General features: G+C 43.8%; 1 protein-coding gene across 10 annotated transcripts in view; it reads left to right on the forward strand.

Moving 5' to 3' along the window:
* CEP89 (centrosomal protein 89) overlaps positions 1 to 27,644 on the forward strand; it is a 73,332-nt gene that overhangs the window by 14,085 nt on the left and 31,603 nt on the right. For 4 of the 10 annotated variants that reach the window (XM_038529466.1, XM_038529471.1, XM_038529470.1 and 1 more), the window contains 10 exons: positions 319 to 420; positions 5,089 to 5,191; positions 9,050 to 9,078; positions 10,580 to 10,622; positions 12,103 to 12,321; positions 13,914 to 14,059; positions 21,274 to 21,324; positions 21,505 to 21,588; positions 23,588 to 23,691; positions 26,818 to 26,933. In XM_038529466.1, the coding sequence (XP_038385394.1) occupies positions 319 to 420; positions 5,089 to 5,191; positions 9,050 to 9,078; positions 10,580 to 10,622; positions 12,103 to 12,321; positions 13,914 to 14,059; positions 21,274 to 21,324; positions 21,505 to 21,588; positions 23,588 to 23,691; positions 26,818 to 26,933 (997 nt within the window). Of the gene's footprint in view, positions 1 to 313; positions 421 to 5,088; positions 5,192 to 9,049; positions 9,079 to 10,579; positions 10,623 to 12,102; positions 12,322 to 13,913; positions 14,060 to 21,273; positions 21,325 to 21,504; positions 21,589 to 23,587; positions 23,692 to 26,817; positions 26,934 to 27,644 lie in introns of all 10 variants that reach the window. The other 6 variants (XM_038529464.1, XM_038529474.1, XM_038529468.1 and 3 more) reach the window with 6 other exon arrangements.

A 27,644-nucleotide genomic window follows, 5' to 3' on the forward strand; every position in this document is an offset into this window, starting at 1 on the left:
AGCCTGTAAGAATGCTATTTGATCGCTAGATGGCACCAGATCCGAAGGAGATACTGCCTGTGGGATACCTTTAATGTCAAAAGGCAAACCTGCCTTTTTGGTATTTATTATAGACACTCTGTAATCTGAGGTAAATAACTTACAATTTATATCCTTTTTTATGAGTCGTTCATAATTCCTTTAAATAATTTTCAAGACTAGAAAGATAAGGAAACAGAGCAACCCAAATCAGGCAATTTGGATTTAAATCTATACCTCAAAAAAAAAAAAAAAATAAATAAATCTATACCTCATGCCTCTCTCTGTGTTTCAGGGTAGTTGGGCAAACATCTTCATGTGAAGTGTGCACCCGCTCAGAAATGGCCTAACATGGAAAGCAAGTCTTGTTTTCAGCAGTTTTCTTATTGGTGCCACCCAAATGTAAGGCTGGAGAGGAAGTGGGGGGGCGTGGATTTGGGGTCCGTTCATGCGATGCTAGCATCCAGTGGACAGAGCAGTGCCCTGAGCATTCAGAGACCTGAGTTCAAGTCCCCGCTTCTCTACTTCCCAGTCGTATGGCTTGGGTAAGTCAGATAACCTCTCTGCACTTATAGAGGACTGTGTTAGGGAGGACACTCTGCCTGGGTAGGTCAGCAGTTCAACTTGAATACAATTCCTGAGCATGCAGCGAGGACCAGGCATCGTCCGCAGTCACACAGTAGTGATAAATCACATATTATTAACATTTGTCATAACCGTGATTATAGTTAATCGATCACAGTTACGATAAATGTTACAAAGGAAGGGTGCAGGGTGGAATGAGACCATGTCTGCAGGGGCGGTACCTTTCTGAGAGGACTGCAGAGGGAGACAGCAAAGAGTTGCGAAGGAGCTCCAGTTGCTTGCTTCTCCGTTTGAGGTCACTTGATCCTTCTGTCTGACACCTTGGTAGACTCGTTTGTTATCCTTTGCAGTTCAGTAACTTCACCAGAATTCATGGTGTTATGTGTTATTATCTGTCCTTTTCCCCAAAAATTTCATTTGTTATTTAATTCTGCAGACACAGATTTTCATCTTCCTTTTTTTGTTTTCAGGGAACATTTCCTTCCCTATTTCGTTTTATCATTGACTAATCTTAGCATTTATTCTCCTTTGGGAACACGAGTTATACATTTGTTGGCTGTCCTTTGTCCTCCATGTCTTTTTTTTTTTTTTTTTTTGTCCTCCATGTCTTATATTTTCTCGTAATCACTTGCCCCTCTTTGTTCTTTGCCGTGTTACTTTCTGTGATTTGCTCTGTGTACTCTCCTCATCTCTGTGTCACTGTGTTTTTGCCTCTAGTATAGCTTTCACCTTCTCTGCATTGGTTTCATTTTTCCTTTTGGTTTTTAGTTTTACCAATTTACTTTTTACATCTTTTGGTGCCTTGTCACTTTTCTTGGTCTTCTGTATCTCTTCTTTGGGTTCTTGATATCAGTCTCTGTGCTGTCCTTTAATTCTTGGGGAGAATAGAGGCTAGATTCTGTACAATAAAGGTGGGTTCTCTGTTGGTGTCTCTCTTTAGCTTCTCTGCCCCTCGCTTCTGCCGTATGGGAATGATTGTACTTCTCCTGGGTCCCTCTGCACCCTGGCTCTCATTGCACCTGTCAGAACATCACTGTGGACCTGTATAACTGTGACTCTTTGTGGCTTTTCAAGCATCTGCATGCCTCAAGTCAGAGGAGGTTTGGCAGCTTTTGGCATTCTCTTTCTGTTCTAATTTTCATAGATTTGGTAGCTGTTTTCTGCCCCATTGACTAAGCTTTCTCCCCCCCCCCCCCATTCTTTTAATTGCTTTCAATAGATTTTAAGGGAAGAGAGTGTAGTCTAAATGCCTTGTTACTATTTTTAAGTAGAAGTCATGTAAAGGATGTTACCAAAGCTTTCCCTCAAGAGTAAGTGCTGCCATTTTCCAGTGTGGGGTTTCCTCTATGCAGCAGGTGAGGAAACACAGATTCCCAAACCCTTGGTCAAGCACATTATTGGACCTCCCGATGTCTTTCTACCTTGTGAATCAGAACTGCCCTGTCCAAAGTTAGTTGTGGGGAGCACTTGACTGGCTTAGTCAGTAGAGCGCATGACTCTTGATCTCAGGGTCATGAGTTCAAGCCCCATGTTGGGCACGGAGCCTACTTCAAAACAAAACCAAAAAACCAGAGTTAGTTCTTGGTTCACTGCAAATTTTTACCACCCTCTGCCTTGACTTTACCCCAAAGTGGAGCTACCTGGACCCTCATGTTGCTCCACCTCTGGTGACCATCTCTGATGACTATCTGGGGTGGGGTTCTTAACTTAGCATCATTGATGTGAGGAGAGGCATCTGGGAAGGTGGCCATGCCCCATGGCCTAGGCCCTGTGTCATTTGGGTTAATCTCTGCTGGAGGCCAAAGATAGTGGGGACTCCACCCAGATAGTCGAAGCCACAAGAATCCACACTGCAGCCTCCTTGCTGTGTTGGCAGGTTTTCTCCTGCAAGTCATGGAAAGCTTCTGACATCCCTGTGCATGTTTTTGAACTTTACATGCATGAAATCCCAGAACACGTGTTCTTTGGCATCCAACCATGTTGTTAGGTGTGTACAAGTTGAAAACTGTATCTTCCTGGTACATTGAATATTTTGTCACTCTAAAGTGAACCTTTTTATCTCTAAAAATATGTTTTGCTTTAACGTCTGTTTTGTCTGAATTTTCCACCTTTTTTCTGTTTGATATTTGTATGGTCTGTTTTTTTTCCATCTGTTGATTTCAACCTTTCTCTGTCATGTTTATCTGTGTCTTGTAAAGAGCATATCGTTTTTTAAAACAAGTTCACTGAGATATAATTCACATACCATTACTACTTCCCCATTTATGTACAGCTGCATACAGTTTTTTGTTAACGGAGTTTGACAAACTTGCCCTTTGTCTTTCTACTGAAGCATTTAGTTCTTTTATATTTAAGGCATATGTGGGTATAGTTGAGTTTAACCTTGCCATCTTCAGTTTTTCTATTTCTCAGTTTGTTCTTTTTAGTTTTTTTTAGTCTTTCCTTGAATTGATGCTTTTTTTCAGTTCGAGTTCTTTCCCTCTACTAGGTTGCAGGTTAAACCTTTCTTCCCCACCTACAATTACCCTGGTAATTATAGTACGTACATTTTCCTCTTTAAAATCTGGGATGCTAGACCACCCAGGAAGGGAGTGAAGGAGCCTGGCATAGGTGCTCAGGCACACGAGGACAGGCAATTCCCGGTATTACTAATGTCAGTGCTGCGGCTGGCTTGGCCTGCTTCTTCCTTCCATTTCTTCGATAACCAAACAGGTTTTGTTTGAATTAGCAAGGTAGTTTTTACCTTGCTACCTTAGAAGTATCTGGCAGTTTAAGAAATGTTTTCAATTCAAACTTTCAAATTAGAGAGATTTTTAGGAGATTGTCACAAATTCTCTAGGCTTATTAATCAACGTATTAACTATACACAAAGGTACATAGGCTGTAAATGTACGGCTCAGTGAAATTTTATAAAGTGGCTACCACCCAGATTAAAAAGAAAAATGACATTACTAGTACCCCAAAGCCCCTCTTTGTGACGGAGAAGAGGCCACTGCTTCCCCAGAGTTCACCACGGCTCTGACTCCCAGAGCTGACCAGCTCTTAGAAAATCATTGTAGTTTTGCCTACTCTGAAAACTGGCTGATTTTAGTACAGGCAGTGTGTATTGTTTGGAGCGTTTGATGGTCTTCAGTTGTCGTGTGTCGCGATGCTCAGTTCACTGTCCCTGCTGTTAACAGCCCGCTGTGGAGTGCCATGGTTTGGTGACTCCCTCGTTTTACTGATGTTGGATATTTGCTTGTTTTGTTTGGGGCTCTTTAGAACAGTGCTGCCGTAAACAGCCGTGTATACACGTACATATTTCCGGTGGGCCTGTACCGTGCCTGGACCCCAGTGCATGGCATAGGTAGGATCCAGGACACATGTGGGGTCAGCCTTCGTACTCGGAGACTAGCAGAGAGGGTGATATTTGAAGCCCCTTAGCACTTTCCCATCTCCTTGATGGTAGTGACTAATAGATCTTTGACAGGGTGAACAAGACAGTTGGTTCCCAGGAGATAAAAGCCAAGACGTCATTTCATTTTTTCTTCCTTCAGAGGCTAAGTAGAGTGGGAGACCAGTGTGCATTCCTGAGCTGGGTCATCCTGGAGCCCTGTTCCCAGAGCCTGGTGGGCCTACCAGCCTTAGTTCTTGGCTCTGAAATGCCTCCTTCTCTTAAACATCTTGCCAGTCAGCACCACTATTTCTCTATCAGGCTTGGGAATGTCACCCCCTCCCCATAGCCGACAGCACAGAGAGGCCCAGCTGATCACATAAGCAAGACTTTATTGAAGAATCAGGAGAGCAGAAGGGACACCAACCCAGACAGTGCAGTCATGGCTTATTATACCAGATATAATTCACTGCTCTTCCCCTCAGCTGACCTCTGCGCCAGTGGGACTGTGTCACGCTCATGTTCATCACGGGGAGGTCCCATTCCTGGCCCACGGGTCTGTAAGGGACAGCTCTGCCACCATTCATGATACCTCCGTAGGACACCCTCCCAGACGGTGGCAGGGAAGGCTCCATTCCACCAGGAGATGACGTTTACAGTGAACTCACAGCGAGCAAACATAACAGACCCTACAGACCTCATGCCACACAGGGACCTGGATGACGGTTCTCCCAGGGCGGCTCAACAGGTTCTTGGCCGTGTTGAAATTAATAACATAGCATCAGGGCCAGGCTAGAGTGATCTGATCCTAGGTGCTGTGCAGAGCAGGCCAGGTGGGTTGGTCCCTGGCGGGAGTGAGGAAGGCAAGAGGCCCAGGTAGCACGGGTGGGATGCGAGCTCTCCATGGCCTGAGCGGAGCTTGGATGGCATTGGCTTTGCTACCAGGCTTTTCCTGAGGGACCCAGGTTTCCTCCAGCCCTGCTGGGTGTAGTTCTGTGTCTCAGTGGGGGGTGGCAGTGGAGGATGTATGGTTAAGACACTTGAGTTTGGTAGGAGGAAATTTGATACAGATTGCATTTATCACATGTTCTCTTATCTTTTGTCACCAAAAGGTTCCCCTATCACATGAGGTGGATAGTGAAGATGAGGACGATATTTCTGAGCACGATGGGTTTCCAGGCTCGGCTCTTACAACACTGCGTACACAAGAAAAAGGTAAATAATAATAATAATAATAATAATAATAATAATAATATAAAAGCATTTCATGGCAATAAATACTGGTTAATTTTTTGAACATAGAACCATTGTACTTCCACACCATGGTTCTGTGATCATAAGTGGGAATATTCCTGCGTTCTGTTTTCACTGGAGTTAAGTTAGTCCGTGACTGATTACCTGGATGTTAGGTTGTCTTTAACGTATCCGGTGCTCACTTTGGAGTCCATTCCAAAGTGAGAGAGTGTATGGTAAGGAGGAGGAGGCTGGCTCAGGCTCTAAGCTCCATGCACTCCTTCCCCTCTGCTCCCCAGGGCCTGGTGTTGCCTGGGGCCGGCACACAGTGGTCCCCATGGGGTGGACGAGCGACAGTGTCTTGTTCACCCAGCCATCTCCAGCCACTAGTGGTTTGTAGGCTGAATGAGTGCCTGGGCATGTTTATGAGAGAGCGCGGCACATTGTGGCAATGGTGCGGAACAGTTGTCCGTTTCCTTTTTTTTTTTTTTTCAGTTGTCCGTTTCCAAAGAGGTGGCTTTTGTGTACAGGTGAGAAAGACACCGGCACCGCTAGCTGCTTTGTCAGGACCCTCATGATACCTGGACCAGAAAACACGGGCTGGTTAGGTGGCATGTTTTATCCCTATGGGGAAATCTATACAAATATTAAGTTCGTGTACAGATATGGATCTCTTTTTTAATTACAGAAGTAATATTTTCTCACTGTAAAAAAGCTGAAATACATAAATGCAACATAACTACTGTCATAGATAATTTTAACAATGTAGATTGTTTGCTGCTGTAACACACATCATCTTGTCACCAGCCTCTTATCTTAGACACACCTCGCACGTCTCCCTGTGTTTATACCTGTCCCTCCATTTTCTTTCTTTCTTTCTTTTTTTAAGGTTTTATTTATTTATTTATGAGAGACACAGAGAGAGAGAGGGAGAGACACAGAAACACAGGCAGAGGGAGAAACAGGCTCCATACAGGGAACCCAATGTGGGACCCAATCCTGGGACTCTAGGATCACACACTGGGCCGAAGGCAGGCTAAACCGCCGAGCCACCCAGGGATCCCCCAAGTCCCTCCATTTTCTAATGTCTGTGCTGTGCTGCCCATGGCCTGGGAGTTACTGAGTCAGGATCCAGTCAGGAGACAGAAGGCACATGGTGATGTGATCAGGGAAGTTTAGCATAAAGAACCACCAACTCTAACAGGATTGCCTGCGAGGGGCTGGAGAGAAGTCTAGCGAATACAGTGGTAGAAGGAAGAGCCTCTCCCCGTACACTTACGGTGCACGTAGAGCTCCCAGGGAAGACACCTGTCTAGAGAGCCGCCCAAGGCCCAGAGGCAGCGCTGGGGATGGTGCTGCTGTGGCCCTCTGGCTAGCGGAGAACTCAGCTCACTGGAAAGCCGCCTTCTCCAGGGAGTGAGAGAAGAAGCCACTCATGGGGAGGTGCCCGCTGGCCACTTAGAAAGAGAGAAGGGGGGAGGAGAAAAGGAAGGGCGGAAAGGAGGCCCTGGGATGAGGAGCTCCGCCTTCCCCGTCTGTGTCTCTTGGGCGCCCTCTGCTGATGGAGCGCATCCTTGCGCCACCCGACCTGGGTAGGTCCTGCACGGGGGGTGCAGAGAGGCAGGGGGGCAGTGGAGGTGAGCCTGCGGCTGGCCCAGTAAATGTTGGGGTCTCCAAGGTCAGGTAGGCCCTTTGCTCTTCTCAGCAGTCACGCCCCGCCCCCTGCCCAGCAGGTATATGGGTGCACGTGGAGTGCCCACTGCGTTAGGCTGTGGAAGCAGCCAGAGCAAGCTCGTCGAAACACGAAGTGGTGTCTGGTAGTGTCCCTGTCTACCCCCCATGGGCCCCCACACCCTTTTTATTTTTACTTAGACCTCCTCACTGGTTTCCCACAGCCTATAAGACCTGCTGGGCCTGCCCCTGCTGCCCATCTTCCAGCCACTCCCAGGGTTCTTCTGTTTCTTCAGGTGCGTGGTGGTCCCTTCTGCCACTGGGCCTTTGTACATGCTATTCCCCCTCCCCACAGGCTAATGTCTATTATATATGAAGGCGGAAGAAGGAGGGGTTGCGTATTTGACTTTTTATGTTTTATACATTCACATATATCTGAAAGGAAGTATACCCGATCGATAACCATGGTTATCTCTCGGGAGGGATAAGGTTCAGAGGATGATGATGATTAGGGGGCGGTTTCGATTTATCTGTGTTACTAGAATTTTTGGCAGCACTGTGTGGTGTGACTTTTCTATGAGGATGGGGGATAGTACCTGGCATGGCCAGCGTAGGAGACTTCCGCTGTTATTGAAATAGTTTATACCACTTGCCTGACACACTGGAGAGATAAGGGTGAGGCGTCTGCAAACGTTTTGGAGAAACGATCAATGAGAAATAGAAATATATACACAGAGCAGAGCCCAGTGTGCTGTACATACATCAAGAACCAAAGTGAACTTGGGTGATGCCAATTCTGGCTCTTTTTTTCTGCGAAGTTGGTGACCAAGATACAATAGAGGCGGTGATTTTCTTTCTTTCTTTCTTTCTTTCTTTCTTTCTTTCTTTCTTTCTTTCTTTCTTTCTTTCTTTCTTCTTTCTTTTTTAAAAGATTTTATTTATTCATGAGAGACACACAGAGAAAGGCAGAGACACAGGCAGAGGGAGAAGCAGGTTCCATGCAGGGAGCCCCATATGGCACTCGATCCCAGGACCCCGGGGTCACGACCTGAGCTGAAGGCAGATGCTCAACCACTGAGCCACCCAGGCGTCCCTTTATATCACTTTAAACATTTGCTCATGAGATGCTCACCTACCGTGTGCCAGAGATGACGGAGCCGCAGTCATCTCTGAGGACCCCCACCCTCACGTTCCAGTTGTGGGGCAGGACGTGCCGATGGGGAGCTGCAGTCTGGGGTGCCGAGATGGTTGACAGAAGCAGCACAAAGCTCAGGAGAGCAGGCAGCCTTGCCAGCTGGAGAAGGCAGTGGGTAGAGGGGGCTTCGTTACCGCACTTGGAAGGACAAGGCAGGGTTTCGTCCATGCGCCAGTCTAGACTGCCCCAGGACATTTGATCAGAAGTTCAGTTAAAATAATGGGGCAAGATGATATTTTGGTCAAAAATAATTTCTTTCGTGATTATTGTTCAAGGCTTGGTAATTGTGATGAACCACAAAGTAGATTTATAATCTTTTATGTATCTTTAGGCATTTTCGTCCGTCTTTCTGAATTTTGCTGGTTTTTGCATTTTTGTTTCCAGTTTATTTCCATCCAGTTCTTTCCGCTCTGTAAATTGTAGAAACGAACAACAACCAACTTTTCACTACAACAGAGGGTACAGGGCACACTAGGGCATAAGATGACCCTCCTCGGAGCACCTTCATCACAGATGCGTGTTTGTAATTGAGAGTGAATAATGGGGTGAGATTTGTTCGCCTCTGTGTCGCTGAGGTGATTTGCTCCAAGGAACAACTCTGACCGGGTCAGATGCCACTTCCAGGGAGAGAGGAGTCCAGCCTCTCGGCACACTTGGGGAACGGTGGTGGCACTTTTGAAGAGAAGAGGGGATAGGGCCGTGTGGAAATGGGGGCCACTCCAAGGACTCGGTCCTGGCTCTGCAGTCATGTGGGCCACGGGAGGTGCAACGGACTTAACAGGAGGAGGTGAGCAGTGCAGTCAGGCCCTCTGCCTTGTGGGGACCAGCTCGCTGTGGAACCTTGGAAGGCTGTCCCCGCCTGGGCCTTGTTCCGTCGTCGGCAGAAGGCAGGTTCCTGTGATCCTGCTCTTCGGAGTTGTCACGTGTCTTTACCAGCTTTGAAAATGCTTCTTTCTCTCTCTCTTTTTAATCAGATGATAAGCATTCTGTTCTGAATTTAAAGGTAAGATTCATGTTTTTTAAACCCAGTTTAATTGAGAAAATTAATAGAATCAATTGAATTAATTAATTTAAATTAATTTAAATTCTATTAAAATTAATAGAATTTCTGCCATAATTTTTAAAAACTTGTGTGATTTGTTGGGGGTAGAGGGGGATCTTCCCTTAAGAGTCCTTTCCCATTAAGTGTTTTTTAAAAATACTTTTTAGGAGTGCCTGGGTGGCTCAATCCATTAAGCGTCTGACTCTTGATTTTGGCTCAGGTCATGATCTCAGGGTCATGAGATCCAGCCCTGCATTGGGCTCTGCACTAAGCACGGAGTCTACTTAAGATTCTCTCCTTCCTTCTCTCTCTGCCCCTGCCCCAAAATACAGGCATGTGTGCATGTGTGTACGTGTGCATGTGCGCACGCTCTTGCTAAAAAAAATAATAATAGTAATAAAATACTTTTGAAACATGGAGAAACTCATGTTTTCCATAGTTCAAAAATGAATATAACGTAGTGGGTGGTTAGAAATCAAATACACAATTTGCAGAATGAATAAACAACAACAAATTTAGAGACATGGAAATAGGTTTTTCCTTTTTTTTTTTTTTGTAAACATGGAAATAGCTTTAACTTAAGTTTTAATCCTGCAATATCATAGGAATTTAAAAATTAGAGATTTCTCAGTAGAGTTAATTTGTAGTCTTATCTAACTCTTCAGCGGAAATTAGAAACTTAATATCAGGCCGGTGTGTAATGGAAAAGTGAACAAAAGTTCAAAGCCTTCCCTTTCCTCTAGCTTTGGGGTTGGAAAGGAAGATCATATACTTTTCTCGACACTTTAGAAATGTGCTTCTCTGTGGTGTTTGGGATCATTTTGCCTATCCCAAGGAATAAAAAAAAAAAAAAAAAACAGAGTTTGCTTCGCCCATCTCTGCTCAGTACCTGCAGTCCTGTCTCGTGCTTTCAAACATGAACTGATATCCTGCCCCTTGTGGGACCTGCATGTGAAAACACAAGTGGCTGAACTCACGGGTGAAGAGTCAGGAAGACAGCCTGAACAGGACTTCCATTAGTGCCTCAGCGAAGCCGCCAGAGTGCAAGACCCTTAACGTTTAAGATTCAGTTAAAAGAAACAATGGATATTAGAGTCTCTAAAGCTAAAGAAGACTAAGAAGTACAAGAACCAAAGTGAAGAGAAAAAAGGGTATTTAAATACTTGATATACGATGACCCAGCTGCTCTGGCCAGTCTCCTTTTAGAAGATACTAAGACTTTTTTTTTTTAAGATTTCATTCATTCATTCATTTAAGAGAGAGAGAGAGAGAGCACACAAGCAGAGGTGAGGGGCAGAGGCAGAAGCAGACTCTCCACTGAGCAGGGAGCCCGATGCGGGACTCAATCCTAGGACCCTGGGATCATGACCTGAGCCGAAGGCAGATGCTTAACCGACTGAGCCACCCAGGTGCCCCAGATGCTAAAACTCTTAATTCATTACTCATGTTTTTTCTTCCCTAGAATGAAAAACCACCATTATGTCAAAAGCCTCCACCCTCCCCAGGTATTTGCCTTTTGAATTTAATTATGATGAAAAGCTTATTATTTTAGAGAATGCCCAGAATAATCTTGTCTAAAATAAAGAACTTTTTTTTTCCCCCTGTAAAGCTGCTGCTTCTGTCTCGTTACTGAAATTGGGAAGAGGGGCACCTCTGCCCTAAGAGGGAGGGTCTAAATGTTGAAACATTGAATGGTGGATGGATGTCCTCACAGGATGTGCTCCGACACTGGGAGGCTGGTGGATGCAAATGGGGACCACTTCGTGTCCCCACCACTTGCCAGGGCCAGGCACATGCCAGGAACCACTCTCACCTTTTCTAGCTGACCTCTTTGGGCATATTTTAGGCTGAAGCTTCCATCTTTACTCTCAAATGTTTTCTTTCTGGGATACCTCTGAGTTCCACCCTTGTTTTCAGGGTAGCTGTGGAGTTACTAATTTCTTAGACAACCCTTTCTTGTCCTAAGGATTGGGTATGATGTATCGGGGGGCAAGGAGGCTATGTGGAGTCCCCAGTCCTTGCGCTAGCCCTTGCCAGTTGCCTGGGGTGTGGGCCGGTCCACTATCTGGAGCCACCAGCCCTCCCATCCTGGTCTGCCCCCAGAAGCTCTGCTTCCGCCTCCACCTTCACTCAGAGGCATGCCAAGGCCAGGCAGCCCATTGTGGTCCTTACCTCCTTTGACCCCTGTGAACATATCTCTCCATGGAACATCGCCCTCTGTTCTCCAGTCTCTCTTGCTAAAACTCTTAAAAACCCTTCGTGACCTCTGGCTTCTCCTCTCCCTGATGTCCACATGCTGGTGGCTCCTCAGTCTCTCCAGCTGAGGCCTCCTTCAGAGCATGGCCTGTGTCCTAAACTGAGCTCGCCCTCTCTGCTTCATTGGTGTTCCTTGTCGAGCTAAGTGTCTTCCAAACCACGGGTGTTGGTGGGCCTCCTTGATTTGCACCCCCTCACTGCCCACACCCAGTCAGCTGCTGGGCCCTGTCAGGGGTTAGCCTCTGAGGCCTTCTCTCATCTTTCTCTTCCTCTCTGCCCTGACTAGGGGCCTCTGGACTGGCCTCCCTGCCTCCCTGCCTACATTCACTTTCTTCACTGCTGGCCTCAGGGGCTCATCTGAGAAGTAGAGCCCTTTCTTTTCACACATTTGCCTAAAACCCTTTTCTAGCTCCTGGTGGCCTGCAGGACAGATCCTCCACTATCAGTATTATGATCTGCCTCGGCTCCTGCCTCCCTCTGCTGCCCCCTTCCCTGTGGCTTACTGTAGCCTCAGCAGACCACTCACTCTTTCCTCCTACAGGCCATTCTCACTGCAGGACTGAAGGACTACATAGCACAAGGTCTGACATGAAGAAGTGATTCACATGGTTATTGAGATAGTCTCTTATAATTTTGGTGTAAAATTGTAATTTTAATAATACTGTAATATCAGTAATAATACTGTAATATCAGTCAGTACTTAAAAACTTTTCCTCTATACCTTTCCAGATATAGCTGGTAGAACACGGCAAAGATATATAGAAATAACCAAAGAAAAGTTTGAAGAATTAAAAGAAGAAAATATGCAGCTAATCAATGCAAATCAAACCCTTACTCTTGAACTTAACATAGTAAAACGAGCAATGAAAGAACTACAATTAAAACTGAAAAGAACGGAAAAAGAACATCAAAAGTTGAAAGAGGCTGAGAAGACATCCTCTCAGGAAGGTGGGGACAACTACACAGTTCGTTTATTAAAGGAACAAATAAGGATTCAGATTCACTGATTTTCTTTTTTTTTTTTTTTATTTTATTTTTTGAAAGCTAGTGTTTTATGCTATAATATTTGTTGATGTTAATGTTGATACTGTATTATAATAATTAAGGCTCTTTCATTAATATCCTTGTTAAAGTTTGATTTTATCTGCTATGTCATTATTATGCTAAAGAAATTCCAATACTTCTTTTGGTTCTTTATGCTTAGCATAGTATCTTACATATATTTCATATGGGCTTTTATCCCTGTGAACAGCACATAAAAGTGCATCTTTGAGATCAAGCCTCGAGTCAGGCTCTGCGCTCCATGTGGAGTCTGCTCGAGATTCTCTCCCTTTCTCTGCTCCGTCTCCCTACCCCAACGCATACATGCATACATGCTCTCTCTCTATCTCTCTCAAATAAATAAATAAATAAATAAATATTTTTAAAAGTGCCTCTTTCTCCACATACTTACCAGTGATAAGGATTATATTTTCCTTACTAATTTGACAGGCAAAAAGGTCATGGAGGAAATCCTATTTTGTTTTATCTGTTTTGTTTTTAAGATTTTATTTATTTTTTTGACAGAGAGGCGGGGGGGAGGGGGGAGCAGCAGTCAGAGAGACAGGGAGAAGTAGGCTCCCTGCCTGCTGAGCAAGGAACCCAATGTGGAGCTTGATCCCAGGAGCCTAGGATCATGACCTGACCTGAAGTCAGATGCTTAACTGACTGAGCCATGTAGGCATCCCAGGAAAATCTCATTTTAAATTTATGTGTATTTATTTTACTATTGATGAGCTTGAACATTTTTTCATATCTTTGTGGGTCATTTTTTTTCTCTTTCATAAATTTTCCCACTTTACATTGAGATACTTTGATTTTTTTTTTTCTTATTGATTTGTAGGAGCTCTTTAAATGTTAGGGATTTTGGACCTTTCTCATATATGTACTGGTTTCTCAGTTTGTTAATAATTTTGCTAAATATAGGGTGTTTTTCTTTTATGACTTATGCCCTTGGTCAAGTCCTTCTTAACTCTGAGATTATGTAAATATTCAGTAATGTTTCCTCTATACATTGATCTATTTACATTAGTCTAATATTATGGCTTTAAGAAAAGTATTGTAGTCTTTTTCATACAGACTGCATTTCTGGTCTTAGGCACATTTATTTCTGCGACTTTATATTATTTGTGCTACTACTTTTTGGAGTCTATTTTCTAATAGGACATTACTATTCTATGGGAAGGTTATTAGTTCTAATAAACTTTACATTTATTTTATATGATTTTCAAGGCACATATTGTATATCATCTGAAACAATGACTTTTTCATTCCCATCAAAATTTCATTTTACTTTAATTGTACAATGCACAAACTTCCAGAACATTGTTGACTATGTTAAAAGAACTTAGTAACTTTTATACATTGATATCTATACGTCTGTCCTCCACTGCCTCTGTGAGCCCAAACAGGAAGAAAGATTAGATAATTGGCAATTTACATAAAATCTTGATCAATGTGGTAGAAGTTCTTTTAATATTAAATTTATTTATTCTTTTCAGTAGTTACTGCACCTGAACTACTTTATCTGAGAAAACAAGCTCAAGAACTGGTGGATGAAAATGATGGGTTAAAGATGACTGTCCATCGTTTGAATGTAGAACTGAGTCGATACCAGACAAAATTCAGGCATTTGTCCAAGGAGGAGGTAATGTTTTCAATTTTAAAATACCAGTTTTCTGATATTTTTAGACTTTACTGTTGAATTGCTTTCTTGAAGGAATCTGAAGTATCTATTATTACTTGGTATAAAAAAGGTATATCCAAAGCACAGTCTTCCTGGGGACCTTTCTGTGTCCTCCCTTCTTCCTTTCCTTTCCCATTTCTCAAGATAAAAGCAATAAGGCTCCTCATTTAAAAAAAAAAAAAAAAAGCAAAAAAAAGCTGGGGACAATACAGATATAAAGTTAAGGAGTAAAAGTCCATGTCAGCTCCATTCTTAGCCCTGTTCCTCAAGGGTACAGCTGTTTGTTGGTGTACCAACTTTGGAAAGAATGCAAACTAGTTATCACAGGTTCCCCAAATCACCTAGCTCTTGTGGCCAATGGGACCTGAGTTCATGATTCCCAAAGGACTAGCAAACAAAGAAACAGGCATGGGAGCACCCTTCTGTGCTCCCTCATGTTCAGCACAGGGGAAGCCGGCAAAAACACCCGTGTCCTACTTCTTCCCTAGAAGGAGTTTGAATGCATACTTCCCCAGCTGCTGCCAGAGGTCTGATTTCCAATCAGCTTGCATCTAAGTGCTGAAAACGGTCTTTACATTTGGGAAATTAATGAGCCTCAGTACACCCTCAACTACTGGGAACCACTAAGAATGAAGACAGTGGCCTGGACAGTCATAGATGTTTGGGAGGCAAACAGGAGCTCAGGCTGGTCTGATTGATGAGGCTCATCTCTTATATGAGAACAGTGTCAAAATTGGGAGAGGTAGGCTTTTTTCCTAATGCACAGAAACCAACACAGAGAGTTAAGGAAAATGCAGAAAAAAGGGATTGTCTTCCAAACAAAAAGATCAGAAACTGATTTTAATGAAGTACAGATAATCAATGTACTCAATAGAGAGTTCAAAATAGGTCAGAAAGATGCTCACCAACGTCAAGAGAGCATGAATCATGTGAACATTTTGACAAAGACTGAAAAACTAAAAAGTACCAAACAGAAATCATACAGCTGGAGACTGTAATAACCAAACTGAAAAATTCAACAGAGGGGTTCAACAACAAACTAGAGTAAGTGGAAGAAAGCACCCATGAAGTGAAGACAGAGCAGTGGAATTTAACCACTCAGATAAGCAAAAGGAAATTGAAAAAGACTGATGAGCCACTATTAAGTAGATTACAGGGGTCCCAAAAGGAGGAGAGACTTCCCTAACCTGGGGAAAGAAACAGACATCCAGATTTAGGAAGTTTGGAGAGTTCCAAATAGGAGGAACCCAAAGACACCCACATCAAAACACATTATAATTAAAGTGACAGAAGTTAAGGAAAGAATTTTAAAAGCACCAAGAGAAAAACAACTTCTTACGCATGAGGGAACTCCCATAGCGCTATCAGCAGATTCTTCAGCAGAAACTTCACAGGCCAGAAGGGAGTAGTGTGGTATATCTGAAGTGCTAAAAAAGAACAGAAGTAAAAAAACTGCCAACCAAGAATACTCTACCTGACAAAGCTATCCTTCCAAAATGAAGGATAGAGGAAGAGTTTTCTGGACAAGTATAAGCTGAAGGAGTTCATCACCACTAAACCGGCCTTAAAGGGACTTCTCTAAGCTAAAACAAAGAGGCAAACTAATAATAAGAAAACACATAAGAGAAATAATAAATGAATCCAATAAATTTGCATACAAAAATCTATGTACAAAAGTCAGTTGTGTTTCTAGATGCTAACAACAAACTACTGGAAAGAAGAATTAAGGGACGCCTGGGTGGCTCAGTGGTTAAGCGTCTGCCTTCAGCTCAGGGCATGATCCTGGAGTCCCGGGATCGAGTCCCACATTGGGCCCCCTGCATGGAGCATGCTTCTCCCTCTGCCTGTGTCTCTGCCTCTCTTTCTCTCTGTGTCTCTCATGAATAAATAAATAAAATCTTTAAAAAAATATATTTTTTAAAAGAAGAATTTAAAAAAATCCCACTTATACTAGCATCAAAAAGAATAAAATACTTTGGAAAAAAATTATAAAGCAGGAGGGGTGCCTTGATTTCAGCTCAGGTCATGATCCCAGATTTCTGGGATTGAACCCCACATCAGGCTCCCTGCTCAGCAAGGTGTCTACTTTTCGTTCTACCCCTCTACCTCCCTCTGCTTGTGCTCTCTCTGGCTCATGCTCTCTGACTCTTTCTCTCTCTGTCTCTCTTTCTCTCTCTCTCTCTCTCTCTCAAATAAATAAATAAATAAATAAATAAATAAATAAATAAATATCTGAAAAAATTTACAAAGGGGGGTAAAAGATCTGTACACCCAAGAAGATAAAACACTGGTGAAAGAAATTGAAGAAGACATAAATAAGTAGAAAGATTTTCTGTGTTCATAGATCAGAAGAATTAATATAGTTAAAATGTCCATAGTACTCAAAACAATCTATAGATTCAATGCAATGCCCTTCCAAATTCCAGTGGCATTTTTCACAGAAATAGATTAAAAAAATAATCCTAGAATTTGTAAGGAATCACAAAAGACTTCGAGCAGCCAAAGCAATCTTGAGAAAGAAGAACAAAGTTGGAGACCTCACACCTCTGATTTCAAGCTATTACAAAGCCACAGCAATCAAAACAGTGTGCTATTGGCATAAAAACAAACATATAAACCAATGGGAAAGAATTGAGGGCCCAGAAATAAACCCATGCGTATATGCTCCATTTATTTTTGACAAAGGAACCAAGGCTACACTATGAGGAAAAGACAGTCTTTTCAATAAATAATGTTGGAAAAACTGGATGTCCACATACAGAAGAATGAAACTGGATCTCTATGTTACACTGCACCCAAAAATCTCAACTCGCTATGAATTAAGGATTTGAGTGTAAGACCCTAAATCATAAAACTCCTTGACATCAATCTTGGCGGTGATAATTTGGATTTGACACCAAAAGCGACAAGCACTGAAAGCAGACTAACCAGTGGGGCTACATCAAATTTCTCAGCAAAGGGAGCCATCAGCAAAATGAAGACAGCCTATGGAATGGGGGAAAATATTTGCAAAGCACATGTCCAGTAGGGGATTAGTATCCAAAAAATAACAAGGAACACATACTACTCAACAGTACAAAAATAACTCAATTTAAAACTTGGCAAAGGACTTAAATAGCCACTTTTCCAAAGAAGACATACAGATGACCAACAGGTGCTCAACATCACTCATTAGCAGGGAAATGCATATTAAAGTCATAATTAGCTATCGCCTCATACCCATTAGCGTGTCTGTTACTAAAAAGAGAAGAGATAGCAAGTGTTGGTGAGGGTGTGGAGAAAAGGACCCCTCGTGAACTGTCGGTGGGAATATCAGTGGGTGCAGCCACTGGAAACAGTGGAAAACAGTGTGGAGGTTCCTCAAGAAATTAGAAACAGAACTACCATGTATCGAGCAATTCCACTTTGGGTAGATGTCCAAAGGGAAACAAGATGAGTATCTTGAAGAGACGTCTGTACTTGTATGTTCACTGAAGCGTTATCTACCACAGCCAAGGTATGGAAACTGCCCCCAAGTCTGTCAGCAGATAAATGGATCAAGAAAATGTGTATATACAAAAATGTGATTGATGTATATGTAACGTGGTGTACGTACACACAGAAGGTATTTCTGTCTTCTGCAACAATGTAGGTGAACATGGAGGGCATTCTGCTAAGTGAAACAGGCCAAAGTCAGACAAGCACTGCATAGTATCATTTATATGTGGAATCTTAAAAAAAGTAAGTCAGGGACACCTGAGTGGCTTAATGGTTGAGTGTCTGCCTTAGGCTCAGGGCGTGATCCTGGGGTCCTGGGATCAAGTCCTACTTCAGGCTCCCTGTCTCTGCCTCTCTCTCTGTATGTCTCTCATGAATATGTAAATAAAATCATTTTTATTTTTATTTTTATTTTTTTATTTATTTATGATAGTCACACAGAGAGAGAAAGAGAGGCAGAGACATAGGCAGAGGGAGAAGCAGGCTCCATGCACCGGGAGCCCGACGTGGGATTCGATCCCGGGTCTCCAGGATCGCGCCCTGGGCCAAAAGCAGGCACTAAACTGCTGCGCCACCCAGGGATCCCTAAATAAAATCCTTTAAAAAAAAAAAAAAGTCAAACATACAGAAACAGTAGGGTGGTGGTTGCCATTTGCTGGGGGGTGGAGGAAATAGGAGGGAGAGGCTGGGGCACAAACTTTCAGTCATGAGTAAGATCTGGGGATTAATGTATAATGTGATGATTATAGTTGACTGTCCTCTGTCATATAATTGAAATTTGCTAAGAGAGTAGAACTTAAATGTTCTCTCTCTTTTTTCTCTCTCTCTTTTTTAAAGGCAAATATGTGAGGCGATGGGCATGTAATTAGCTTGGTGGTGGGAATGCTTTCACAGTATAGGCATATATAAAGAGAGAAGAAAGCAGATTAGTTTTTACTTAAGAGGGGTTGCAGGATTCAGTTCAATAAACGCACCAAGCAAAGCACTGTGTTAGATGCTGTGAGGAATAACAAGAGGAGCCAGAAGGTCAGGTCCTTGCCCTTAGAGAGTAGTGCATGTGGGGGAGGGGCAGGGGCAGGGAGGTGATACATGTTAGGATACACAGCTGACTGACCCCTGCTGGGATCAAGGTGGGAAACCAGGAGTACACCTGTTCTCACATGGCGCATTGGGAATTCAGGGCAGCTTCCTGAGCTTCTGATTTTAAAGTAGGACTTAAGTTTAAATTTTTATTTTTTTAAAGATTTTTATTAACTTCAGAGAGAGAGAGAGTGCACAAGCAGGGGAAGGGGCAGAGGCAGATGGAAAAGCAGAGTCCCCACTGAACAGGGAGCCCCACATGGGTCTCGATCTCTGGACCCTGGGATCATGACCCGAGCCGAAGGCACTTAACCAGTTGATTCACCCATGTGCCCTACGTTTAAAATTTTTTGAGATATAATTCACGTATTGTTCAATTCACCCATTTAAAGTGTGAAGTTCAGTGATTTTTACTGTCTTCACAGAATCATGCAACCATCACTGCAGTCAGTTGTCAAACAAGTTCATCACAACAAGAAATTTCCCCCCTGTTAACAGTCACCCCCATTTCCCCCACCACCTGCACTGGTTCTTGCAGCCACTAATCTATTTCCTGTCTCTGTTGATTTGGCTTTGTGGAACATTTCATATAAACAAAATCATACAACATGTGGTCTTTTGTGACTGACTCCTTTCATACAGCATAATGTTTTTTGTTGTTGTTTTTTTTAATGACAGCAAAAAAATTATAGTTCTTAGGGTCACATGATCCAAAACAGGCTTCCTAGGCCAGGGCCCTTTGCAGGGCTATGGGCTGTTCTCTTTAAAAAGGATACAGATGGGGCAGGTCACTGCCCTCCACACCGTTCCACCTGTGCAGATGCCCCATTCTCCATGACAATCTTCCCTGATCACTCCAGTTGGATATGATCTCTCTCTCTCTTAAATCATCACAGGCTTTTGTTTGTACCACTCTTAAGGCAGCTAGAACATTCCACCCTGTACTATATTTGTGTGTCGTGTATTATGTTCATTTGCAAGAGAAGACTTATCTCTGTTAGACCATAAAATCCTGGAAGACCATTGTGTTGTGATATCCATAATGACTTAGAGAGTTCTAACTATTTGCTGAATGAATGAGTGATGATATGGATATTAAGGCGAATGTATTAGAAAGTTTTTTTTGAATAAAGAATTATTCCATTAGGACAATTGCTTCTGAGCCTGATGGAATGACCATTACCAGGTTTGCCCTTTTACTATCATAACTAGAAAATTCTACAGAATACATACAAGATTTTATTTATTTATTTGAAAGAGAGAGAGAGAGAGGCAGAGCAAGCGCAAGGGTGAAGAGGGGCAGCAGGAGAGGGAGAAGCAGACTCCTCGTTGAGCAGGGAGCCCGATGCAGGTATTAATCCCAGGACCTTGATATCATGACCTGAGCTGAAGGCAGATGCTTAACTGACTGAGCCACCCAGGCACCCCTACTGAAGCAGATTTGTATTCAACAAAAGAGAAGGGTGAAACTCTTTAAGGCCAGGCAGAAAACAAGTTCAGGGAGCTGTGAGCCAAATAATTAACACTGGGAGACTGGGCTGACTACAAAGGAGTAGTTTGTTGAATAGTGCAGCATTGCGTGAAGAGCCCAGAGGGACCTTGCCTCAGTAGCTGGCTAAACTAGCCTCTTAGTAAATACCCACCCTGACCAGGTAAAAAATGGGCCTCAAAAACATCAGGTTGATCCATGAGTGACTTAAGAGCTACAAAAAAAAAAAAAAAAAAAAAGATGAAAAAAACCCCCACACTCTTTAAAGGAAGACAACCAAATCCAGACCCTCCACATGTAACACTGTAAGAGTTCAACATTCAATAAACAATTACTAGATATGCTCCAGATTTAAGAAGACTGAAAAGGCTTGACAACTAAATGCAACATACAATCCTGGATTGGATCCTTGATCAGAAAAGGACATTAGTGGGAAAATAGGCAAAATTTGAACATAGTCTAGATTAAAATATAGTTTTGCATCAGTGTTGATTTCCTGATTTTTATGATATTACTGTGGTTGGGTAAATGAATGTTTTTAGGAAATATACACTGAAATATTTTGAGGAAAGGGAGCATTATATCTGCAAATCACTCTCAAATATTTCAGAAAAAAATCGATTTTATACACACACACACACAAACACCTCTGAATGCATATACATGTATGGATTGCTGATGCCTAGTCTTGAATAGGAATATCTAAGGCTTATTCGTAATAACATGGATCAATCTAGAGGGTATAATGCTAAGCAAAATAAGTCAGAGAAAGATGAATACTGTATGATTTCACACATATGTGGAATTTAAGAAAGAAAACAAGCAAAGGGAAGAAAGAGAGAAACCAAAAAAAAACAGACTCTTAACTATAGAGTACAAACTAGTGGTTCCCAGGAGGGTGAGGGATGGGGGAAACAGGTGAAGGGGATTAAAGAGCACACTTAAGATGATCACTGAGTCATGTATAGAACTATTGTTGAATCACTATATTGCACGGCTGAAACTAATATAACATTGTATGTTAACTATACTGGAATTAAAATAAAAAATTTAATTAAAAAAACAATAAGGCTTGAACTTTCAGAGGAAGCATTGTTTAATTTGCCTTTCCTATGTGTTTTGTTCTTAGATTTTAAATATCAATGGCCTCCCATCAGAGGGCCCAGCACCACCCTGGTTGGTAAGTGAAAGTTACTTAATTTCAGGCCCATATTTTCTGGGCTATAGTTGAATAGCTATTGAAAACCATTCCAAATTAAGTAAATTTTTATTTACTTTTTTTAAATTTTTAAAGAATGTGCTGATTGTGTTCAGACATAAGACCTCTGTCTTTATTATTTCATTATTTTATTATGTTCAGTTGGATGTAAAGTACCTGTCACCCTTGTTACTGGCGTATGAAGACCGAATGAAAGAGAAGGATGAGCTCAATGCCACCCTTCAGGTAGGCTGGCAGGCGTCTCAGGACAAGGTTCATAAAAAAATAAGACCGTTTCAAACTTGAAAGAAACATTTTAAAGATAGGTATGTCCAATGTGTACTACGTACTCAAATGTTGGAGGGAGGGAAAGAGGAAATGGGGGGAGGGAGGGAGGAAGGAAGGAAAGAATGAAGGAGTGTAGTGGTACAGGTGGGTAGGACGGAAAGAAAGGAGGCAGGGAGGGAGGGATCATTGGAGCAAGAGGGGTGCACCCGGATGGATGGAAGAGGTGTAGAGGGATGAGATGCTGCTGCATCAGAAGCCCAGATTTCCCAGCAGGCAGGACCATGCGGGTTGGGCTCTTGGGGTATGGACAAGACAGCAGTAAGGGATGCTCTTTTCCTGGTGCTCTGCAGCTGCAAACTCTATTGTGGAAGAGACAATCAGGCAGACATGGGAAGGTGGTAGGTAGGCCAGCTCTGTTCTAGGCAGACCTAAGTGTTTTTAATTCTCCGAAGAGCCAACCGCAGGGAAGCCCAGTTCTGGGGGTAGTGGTGAGGACACCGGGTTTTGTAGGTCCTGCCCTCTTTACCTCTGTTCCGTGAGAATGGCCTCTGGCAGCAGAGCTCATTCTCATTACACAGCGGGGACAAGGCTACTTGGGTGTTGTAGATATGCCCATCCTTTCTGTGCTGTTTTTATAAGTGGCCAAAGAGATCTCTAGAATTGGAAGGATCCATAGAGAAAAGTTTGGGTTTTCTGGGCTCTCTGACTGGAAGGGTCTGCAAAGTCACGCAGCCTACCCTTGTTATACTGTCCATGTCCGTGGTCGACATAATACAGTTTTGTACCTTTTTTTCTAGATTTTCTGTTGGACACTTAACTTTATAAGAGAGCAGATTAATCTTAGACTAATTGATTAACTATCAAATGAAATAATTAACAAAATTAACTTGGTATTCCTTCTAAACCAGGGGTCAGCAAACAATTTTTGTAAATGGCCATTTAGTAGATATTTTAGGCCTTGCAGGCCTTGTGGCCTCTGTGTACAGTTCCTCAGCTCTGTTATAGTAGCGTGAAAGCTGCGATAGACAACGGGCGAGTGAATGGGCATGGCTGTGTTCCAATAAAACTTTATTTACAAAGCAGGCAGCTGGCCTACAGGCTTTAGTTTGAACCCTTTGAGCCCTGTTCTGTGAAAGAGTTCTCAGCCACTGGGGGGTGTGTCTCGGCAGAAAGGTGAAAGAGCAGCCCCTTGGCACTAAATGTTGCTGAACGGGTATAAGCGTGAATGTCTAATAGCTGGGAGAAGAATGTGTAGAAGCATCTGAGAATAAACACTGGCAGCTAAGGTTCTCGCTCAAGGCCACATCACGACACTGAAGCCCATGGAGGGCTGCCTAAGAAAGCAGTGGGGGAGGAGGCCCAGCAGGAGTGCTGTGCAGTGTCAGGAGGCAAAAGCAGATCCCGACACAGTCCTCAGGCCAGCTGTCCTGACAGCTTCAGGTAGGGGAGGCCTTCTCGTCGTCATAGTGGGGCAGGATCAGGAGACTCCAAGCTCTGCCCACTCTGACCCCTTCCACCCCCAAGCGGGCTTTATTAGCACGAAAAGTTCTTTTATCTGAAAAGCTCCAATTTATCCTCCAAAGTCTTTAAACAAAGGACAGATTGCAGTGTTCATAGGCATCTCTGGTTTTTTTTGACCTGCCTTTATCTTTTCAAGTATTTGGCACTGGTAGACAAATGTCATCAAATCAGGAATTGAACATTTCAGACCCGAGGCTCTCTGTCCCTGGTACTCAGCATCATGGTTGACTCCTGGTTTCTCAGCGGCGGGGAGGGGGACACGGGACGGGGGCTTCTGGAGCTCAGGCACCTGGCCCTGGGACCTGCTGTTGCTGTGAGACTTGGCTAGAAAGCTGCTGACCTTTGACTTGAGCCGCAGCAGCAGCATGAGAACTAAGAAATAAGTGGTGCCACGTGTGTATGCGTGTGTTAACAGTTTACCTCTGCTTTATTTCAGGAGGAAATGAGGATGTTCAGGATGCGAGTCCAGGAAGTGGTGAAAGAAAACGAAGAATTGCACCAAAAGTTAACTAAGAGTAGTCCTGTTACCAATGAGGAATGGCAAGTGGTGCTGGGTTTCTGCTATTTTGCTACCTCAAAAGAGAGTAACAGGAATAAATTTTATTTATTTATTTATTTATTTATTTATTAATTTACTTATAAAGATTTTATTTATTTATTCATGAGAGACATAGAGAGAGAGAGACAGGAAGAGACACAAGCAGAGGGAGAAGCAGGCTCCATGCAGGGAGCCTGATATGGGACTTGATCCTGGGACTCCAGGATCACGTCCTGGGCCAAAGGCAGGCGTTAAAACGCTGAGCCACCCAGGGATCCCCAGGAATAAGTTTTATTAAATCATCAGATACATCTTCTTTCCTTAACTAAAATATTTTCAGGGAGAGTTTCTAAGAAATTAATAAGCTATGATTAAAATGTAGTAAAATATTCTAAACTTGAATTTTAAAGATTATGACGTTGAAAATCCTAAATAGGTTTTTAAACCTGAAATCCATCTACTCTCCCCAGTTTTATTTTCTGAGGTCGTACGTCTGTACGGCGGTTTTCCCATCCCAAATCCCTTTCCTCAAAGTCACATCCCTTTTGCCCCCTGTGACTGTGCCCAGGGCTTTCAAAGAGACAGCTCAGGATGGGGCCCCATACACCCAGCTCCCACCTGCCCTGCCCTTTCTGCAGCCTCCCATTCTCTGACAGCTGAGTCTGGCCTCACTCTATCCCACTGCTGGTGCTGCCTCGCCCCAGAACGCCCCTTCTGCACCCTTACCCACCCATCTGGCCCTGCTCACATGGCCCTGAACGAATGGTGCTGGTCAGTAGCTCTCCCTGAGGCAGAGATCATTGCTCCCTTGTTTCAGCTTCTGACACAGCCCTGGACACGTGCCCTGTCCTGGTATGTGCCATGCTGTCCCTACCTGTGTGTCTCCACGCCTGTCTCACCTGTCCTCTGTGATGAGCTCCTCGAGGGCAAGGCCGTGTCTGGATCATCAGCCCAGTGGCAGCAGATGGCTAGTCATGAATATGAGAAAGTAATTGTCTTAGAAAGTCTAAACGCAATATCCAAGCAAAAACTATTCAGATAGATCTTTTCCTCCTTGGGTAACTGTTATATTTAGTAACCTTTAAGGTGCCTTAACATCCCTGAACAAAATTAAAATATTTTCCCCAGTGATGTCCAGGAATTTGAAATAGGAGTCAGCAGCCTTCCTCCCATTAGGTGGGTTCTCTGTGACGCGACGGTCACTGAAGTGCCAGCTGGGAGTGGCCTGGGCAGCTGCTGGATCTCAGGGCACACTGTGGCTTCCCCTGTTGAACTTGCCTTTTCTTCTGTCGGGGCTCCTAGCCTGTTTCTCCCTCGAACCCTGGAAAGCAGGTCAGTTAGACTGCTTCCAAGAGCCCTCCAGGGACCTGAGATCTCAGATCCTTCCTCTAACCTTGTATATACGTGCTGGTCAAACCCGTTTCTTTCTCTATAAAGTGAAAATAAATAAACAACAGAAAAGAAAGCCCTCACTCTCAAATCCACTTGTGCACAGTGTTCCCCAATCCTGCTATTAGGGCCTGTGCTTGGCACACTAGAGCTAGTATGGCAGCCCGGGCCTGGGTGGGCAGCGCTAGGTCTGTGTGGTGCCCCTGGAGGCCCCCCAGGTGGCCTCCCCCTTCTCTAACGCTCTGTCCTCCAGCTCGGGGAGGGGTCCCGTAGGCAGATCTGCTGGCCCTGCAGCCCCTGGCTCTCATGATCCCGCACCCCTTAGCCTTCTTGGGTGCTGTCCGCTGTCCCCGCACAGGTGTCAGGTGTGGTACACCCCCCCGGACACTCGGGCACGCCAACTTCACACTGCAGTCAAAGCCTTCCCTCAGGCTCACGTAATTTCTCCGTGGACTTTTGGGCTGCAGCTAAACTCTGCGTCTCTCTTCCTGACTTCCTCTGGCCAACTGGGATACCTCATGCTTAATGGGCCTTAGCTTCTTTACCCACAAAGTGGGAGAGAATATTAGACTGAGTCTTAGGTTTTAACTCTTTTTTTTTTTTTTTTTTTTTTTTTTAAGAATTAGGAGAAGCTCTTTTGTTTAAAAAAGAAAGGAGACAGAATGGTGGGAGGGGAAGAAAGGAAGGAGGGAAACAGATGGGGAAAGAAGTAAAGAGGGCAGGAAGGAAGGAGAAAAAAGAGGGAGGAAGGAAGGAAGTTGGAAGAAAGTCCGAAGTGTGAATGGGGGGAAGTGGGGGCTGGTCGGCCTGAGGCGGGAGGGAGGAGGCCGGAGCAGGCCAGCCTGGGTGGGCAGACGGCAGGGTACCTCCCTCCCCACTGGGGGCGCGGGCGTCTGCAGCAGGTGCTTGGCAGCCAGGGTGCAGCTGCTGTTGGAGGGAGGCCATTGCTATAGCTCGGCTCCTTTTGCCTTTTTTCCTCTCCTTCCTCCACCTCACTTTTTGAGTTTAAGGTGAAAGTTTGTGGTAATTTACTGGTTTATTACGTGCTTTGAATGGTAAGCATCTAACCAGACTTCGAAGGTTGCTTAAGCTCTCTCTAATTGGAATCTTTGATCTCAATCGGTTGAGCCGGGCCAGGATTCACTCTGCACCCCCTGTAAGGAAAGGGCTGTTTTAGTATTCAGTACAGTTTAAGAAACCAGCCAGAGGCTTTCAACAAAATCATTGTTTGGGGGGCAGATAGGCTATTGATAATATGTGAGTTATTTCTCTCTCTCTTTTTTTTTAAAGATTTATTTATTTATTTATTTATTTATGAGAGAGAGAGAGAGAGGGAGTCAGAGGGAGGAGAGAGAAGCAGGCTCCATGCAGGGAGCCCGACATGGGACTCGGTCCCGGGACTCCAGGATCGTGCCCCCGGCCAAAGGCAGGCGCTAAACCGCTGCACCACCCAGGGATCCCTATTTCTCAATTAAAATAGGAGCTTTCTAAATTCTAATTTCTAATTTCTAATTTCTAAATTCTTCTCATTTCCTACTGGCTTTCAGAACAGTCCAGTGGGCGTCAGGATTGGAGGTTATACATGTTGTTCAGGCTGGGTGTTGTGTGGTGTACATGAGAGTCTACTATCCGACTCTTTTCTGCTTTTGTAAGTGTTTAAAAAGCTACTGAAGCAGTTCATGATTCAAACTTTATCGCTGTCCTGAGTGGCAGTATTTAATTTTGTGAATGAATTATAGGTGTCAGCTACAGACTCAGGCAGAACTGGTTCTAGAGGAAAACAAATTGTTGATAGAGCAGCTGGAGATTCAGCAACGAAAAGTCAAGAACACCCACCAGGAGCGTCTCCAGGAAGGTGAGCCATCTTTCCAGTGAGGAATCATGATTGCTGTTGCATCATTTTACACCTGCGCCCCCACCCCCCACCCTGCTCCTGGGAAGGACCCCCTTCAAATTAAAGAAGGAGGAAATCAGGTTTTCTCGAATGCGGCAGCTGTGTATGGTATAGCACATCCCACCATTACCCATAATGCGTCGATTGCCTTCTCTTAGACTCCGTAGTGTCTTTCCGGGTATTCTAAATATGTTTTAAAGCAAATGTAGATGGTCCCTTAGAGCCAGCAGAACTGGGCTTGGGGGCACCAGTGCCACGTAAGTGGAAAAAAATCATGTGAGGTGAATATTTGAAACAGCGCCAGCATCAGTTTCTGAATATTTGTTATGTAAGTAAATAAGTAGAACAAATTTGCTCTCTGAACAGTTTCTTTGTTCTCTTGCCCTTCCTTCAGAGCCGAGTCTCCCTTCTGTACCTTCTATGAGCACCCCCTTGCCCCATGTGGCCCTCCCTGCTCCTCAGAGGTGCACAGCATACGGCTGGGGGCTTTATTTTTAAATGCTATTTTTTTTTAAGATTTTATTTATTTATTAATGAGAGACACAGAGAGAGAGAGAGAGAGAGAGCAAGCAGCAGAGACACAGGCAGAGGGAGAAGCGGGCTCCATGCAGGGAGCCTGACCTGAGACTTGATCCTGGGACCCCAGGATCACGCCCTGGGCTGAGGGCGGCG

The sequence above is a fragment of the Canis lupus genome, chromosome 1 (genome assembly GCF_011100685.1).
Source record: "Canis lupus familiaris isolate Mischka breed German Shepherd chromosome 1, alternate assembly UU_Cfam_GSD_1.0, whole genome shotgun sequence".
Classification (NCBI taxonomy): Eukaryota; Metazoa; Chordata; class Mammalia; order Carnivora; family Canidae; genus Canis; species Canis lupus.